The sequence below is a fragment of the Numenius arquata genome, chromosome 7 (assembly GCF_964106895.1).
Source record: "Numenius arquata chromosome 7, bNumArq3.hap1.1, whole genome shotgun sequence".
Taxonomy (NCBI): domain Eukaryota; kingdom Metazoa; phylum Chordata; class Aves; order Charadriiformes; family Scolopacidae; genus Numenius; species Numenius arquata.
In genome coordinates, this window is record NC_133582.1 from 40041512 (window position 1) to 40046268 (window position 4757).

The window sequence follows — 4757 nt, forward strand, 5'->3', positions numbered from 1 at the left end:
CTTGTAAGGTTCTGAGTGGTAAAAATTTATAGTCTTTTTCTTGGGAAAGAAGACACTTTCTTACTACACTTAATGTCTTCTACAGCTATTCTCATTAATTGCATTAATGCAGATCCTTGCTTGTCAGCCTCAGCAAACTGCTAATGGCAATGCATTCCTGAAATTAATTATGGTGGATATGTGTATGCGTGAGTATTTAAGCGTGCTGCTTTTTATTTTCAGTCTTGTATCATGAGAGAGGTCACATGGAGGTGAGCTTCCACTTACGTTTCTTATTTAGGGTGATGAGAACAATGGCCCTACAATATTTTTACACCACTTCTTCAGCCCTTCCCTGATGCATTTTAATGTCGTGTCTGCTCTTTGCAGCTGTGTCTGAGCAGCTGCTTTGTTACTGACAGCCTAAAAAAAAAATAAGTCTTTCTGCTGAATGGTGGTCATCCAGCAAAAAGATGCACTAGAAATATCTTCCAATACGTATTTTTCAACTCTTACTTTATCTGCTACCACATTACTGATCATTGCCTCTTTTTAAAATTATTTTTGTGCCAAAATCTAAACATTACTGTGTGAATTTCCTTCCTGTTCCAGATCTCTGATCAATATCATGTAGATCTGTGAGCGGCTACTGGGACATCTCACTCTTTGCATTTTGCTGTTATCAAATGCTAGGATCCTTCGTGTGGTTTCTAAGTTGTGACAGACCATTTCTATGCAATCTCTGGTTTTACTTTCTTTTGTTTTGCCAGATAAGTCTCCAGTGAATGAAAATTGAGTCTTGGGGTTAAGTGCTTTAGGAACAAAGAACATTCCCTTTAAAAGATGTATTTTTAATCAAGATATTTCAAACTTATTCACACATGCTGGAAAATAAATGATTTAAAACACTTTTATTAAAAAATATTAAAAACATTTTCTATGTTAAAGTACAGAATTGCTATCCTGAATTACAGTGATAAAGTAATTCAAAATGTCTATATATACACCTACACATAGGCATATGTGGCAACTTGGAAACCTGAGAGAAAACGTGTCTAGAACAGGATGTAATGCATTTGCTTTGCGTCTTTGTGCACATAAAGAATGTATTTTGTGTCCTTTTTCTTAATGACATGGAGTGTATCCTCTCTCTGAGATGAAGCATTGAACAGTAGCAGGTACTGTTAATAGCTTGCTAAGAGTCAGAGCCAACAAGTTCTACACAGATCAACTGTAGAATGAAAAAAAAAGGTAATAACCATCTCTCTTGGATAAATGAATATATTTTCCAAATGCACATGCTGAGGACAAGCAGCTGTCTCTCCTCTGCCCCTCCACGCAGGCCAACCTCCGTCTTGATGCTGGTGGAAAAAGAAGCAAAGTGGCACAGTGCTTTGCAGAGAACCAAGGCTGCTGTTACATCTGAGCAGTGATTTATAATCGCAGCAGATAAAACCTGCGTGTCCATCTCCCATGTTTCACACCTAGGATGCCTTCTGTCGTACTATTCAGAAAATCTAGAGGCAGAAATCAAAAGTAAGGAATTATCTGGCACTAGCTTACTGTTAAATGCACGTGCATTTGCTTAGCTTTTCAAAGTTCCTGCTTTTGTCAGTTTGCTTGCCTGTGAGTTCAGTGGTTGGTCTGAAACACATTACAGAGCATCTTGGTCCCCTGTAGATTGTGTGTGGAATGAACTGGTGGATTCAGTGTGGTAAGTGATGTGAACTCCACACCACTTGCAAATACGGCCAGGTAATCGCCAGTTCTTAAAGAGCATCTTCACGTACTTCTTAAATTTTTCCCCCATGAAGAAGTAGATGACTGGATTGAGGCAACAGTGAAAAAGGCTGAGGATTTCTGTTACCTGGGAAGCATAGTCCAGATTCCTGCTCACTTGACAGTCTCTAATGAGTCCCATCATTTCCAGCAGTTGTAGGAAAATAACAACATTGTAGGGGGTCCAAAAGAAGAAAAACACGATCATGACAGCAAAGATCATCCTCACAGCCTTATTCTTTTTCTCGTTTCTGCAGTGAACTAATGTTTTAATGATCATGGAGTAGCAAAATGTCATAACTATAAAAGGGATTAGGAGCCCTAAAATGTTGATTTCCAAAGTGGAAAAAAGTTTCCATGTTGTGAAATTGCTTGGATATATCGGCTTGCAGGTGGTATAATTATGTTCGTTAAAAGATTCTCTAAATACAAGTTCTGGAACTGAGGCTGAAAAAGCTATTAGCCATACAACAAGGCTAGTGATCGAGCCATGGAAGGCAGTCCTTGCTTTCAAGGAAAACACTGCACGAACAATTGCCAGGTATCTGTCTATGCTCATAAGCATGATAAAAAATATCCCACTATAAAACCCAACCAGGTAGATCCACGAAATGATTTTACACCAGGGAGTTCCGAAAACCCATTGGTCTATTGTGAAATAAGACCAGAACGGCAAGGATATAACAAAGAGCAGATCTGAAATGGCGAGGTTTAGAAGGTACACATCAGTCATGCTCTTCAGCCTCTTGTATTTGAAGAGGACCACAATGACCAGAATGTTTCCCGTGAGCCCGACCAGGAATACTAGGGTGTACAGGACGGGTAGGAAGGAGGCTGCAAACCTCTTGACGCTTTCCTTACTGCATGGTTTTGGAGCATCGTTATAATTATCGTAATAGTCGTACGAGCTTGAGCTTTCAACTTCAAAGGACTCTGTACTTGAAGAAATCATGTTTGGTTTTTTCTCCAGTTCCTGAGAAGGAAAGAACATAGAAATGTCAGTGACTTTCAGTCCATGAAGACAGTGTGGTTACTCCGAAAGCCTGAATCATTAGCAATGACTAACTTGCAGTTCCAGCACACTTCTCATTACAGGTTTTCAAACACTTCTTAAGCATTATGGGATGCATATGCACACTTGCTAAGTATCTTTAACATGCACGTGCTTAGTCCTTGCAGCAGGATGCTTGGATGTCAAGCACACAAAAGGCTGTTCAAATGGTGGAAGGGAAAGCAAATAGGAATGAAAGATATGGACCACAGACATGAAATCAGAGAGGGATAAATCCTGTGTGGAATAAAGCAAAAAAGCAAAGACACTATTCATAGCAGTTCAGGATTTCACCCACCTTTCCGGTCAGGCAAACATCACCGTAAGAAGGCAGTAATAAAAATGCATCTGACTCTTCCTTCTAATGAAATTACAGTTACTGAAAGCTGACATGACTTTTCAGTAAGTGCTGTCTTCAGTGGCTAAATGAATAACAGGAATTTGTTGGGTTTGTATGTATGTTCTTTTCTAATAGGCAGAGACAGAGTTTTAAGTGATGTTACTCCGAGGTAAGTAGCTTGGACACAGTTCGAATATATTGCTGATGTGTGTTTACATCACAGCAAGGGCCATTTTTTTACCCTAACATACCAGAATTTTTCTAAGCCTAATTTTTTCACTTTGTCTTGATTTTTATGAATGGAAAGCAGAAGAAAAGTGAGTATCATTGCTTTATTTGTCTTTGCGCTGTATATTGCTGCTACTTAACAAGGAACATTGACTATCATTAACCTGACCCCTATTGTGTATAGACCCAGGCTTGACACCTCTCCAGCCTACAGTTCTGTTCCATTACACACAGAGAGGAATTTAATCAGAATTACAGGTCACAGGGACAAAACTGTCTGACACCAGTGGTCTAGAGGTGACAGCTTTGCAACAACTGCACCTACACGTACCTGAATCTAACCTAGGTTCAGCATATTATTTAAAACTTAAATATTTAAATATTTAAGTATTTAAAACTGAAAACATACATTCACATAATGCACATACAGCCACTTCTGATGATGCAGGAGTTCTTAAAGCTGCTTAAAAATTACCTGAACAGCAACAAAAGGTAAATGCAAAAGCATTACAGTCACACACATGATGAGTGTACAAGATACACAACTGTTTCAGCAACGGCATTTCGTGAATTTTACCTTTTCTCCTCCTTTCTTCTCAGATGATGTGAAGAAGCTTCTTTGCTCTAAGGGTGTAGAATTACTTGTCTCTCACCAGGTAGCTCTGTCTGGGAGGTGCTGCCTACACAGCAATATCCAGCAGCTGCAAAAACCAGATGTCACAAGGTAGCTGTGTCTCTTAACGGAAACTTTGTACTTCCTTACAGATTTTATCACAAGTGGTTCTCTCCTCAGTGCTCATCAGAGATGATCCTTTAAAGTCAGAAATAAAATTAAAGACATAGTGTGTAAGGAAATGCAAAGTTTCCACTGACAGCCTGATTACTGAGTTAAAGCAGCTTCATCTGACCCAATAATCATTAAAAGTAGATGCCACTAAGCAGGTCTTATTCAACAGAAACCTTGTTCTTTCTTATGGCTTAATCTCAGAAAAAAATAATCAAAGGATCATCTGTAGTGAGCGGAGAGGAGGAAGGCACTTGGTGGGTGTGTGTGAGGTGTGCTTCTGGTCCCTTTCTGCCAGATAACTAATTTTGCGACTTGCAGTATGTAATTGTAGAAGAAAAGATCTGTATAGATTTAGTGTAGGGAAGGCTCCTTTTATTCATTGCTCTTTGATCTTCCAAGCTCCTGCTTACCTTGCTAAGAAAGGAAATGAAGGCATGTTAATTCACGCTTTTTGCTTGATATTGGGTTGCTTGATATTGGGTTTGCTTGATATGGGTCTCCCATATTGGGTTTTCTATACAGCAAAACTACCTCCTACCACTGACTACAAAAGGTAGTAGTGGTCAAAATACCAAATTAGAAGTAGAACGCTT

At 39.2% G+C, this 4757-nt stretch overlaps 1 protein-coding gene across 1 annotated transcript; it reads right to left on the minus strand.

Moving 5' to 3' along the window:
• Window positions 1–1633: 1633 nt before the first annotated feature.
• On the minus strand, window positions 1634–2710 carry CCR4 (C-C motif chemokine receptor 4). Its single transcript, XM_074151035.1, has one exon. The coding sequence runs from the start codon at window positions 2708–2710 to the stop codon at window positions 1634–1636; it is 1077 nt and encodes a 358-aa protein (XP_074007136.1).
• Between the last annotated feature and the right edge of the window lie 2047 nt (window positions 2711–4757).

What these genes read in the sequence shown, in the direction of transcription:
- CCR4 (XM_074151035.1), bottom strand. Translation starts at nt 2,710, where the DNA reads ATGATTTCTTCAAGTACAGAGTCCTTTGAAGTTGAAAGCTCAAGCTCG.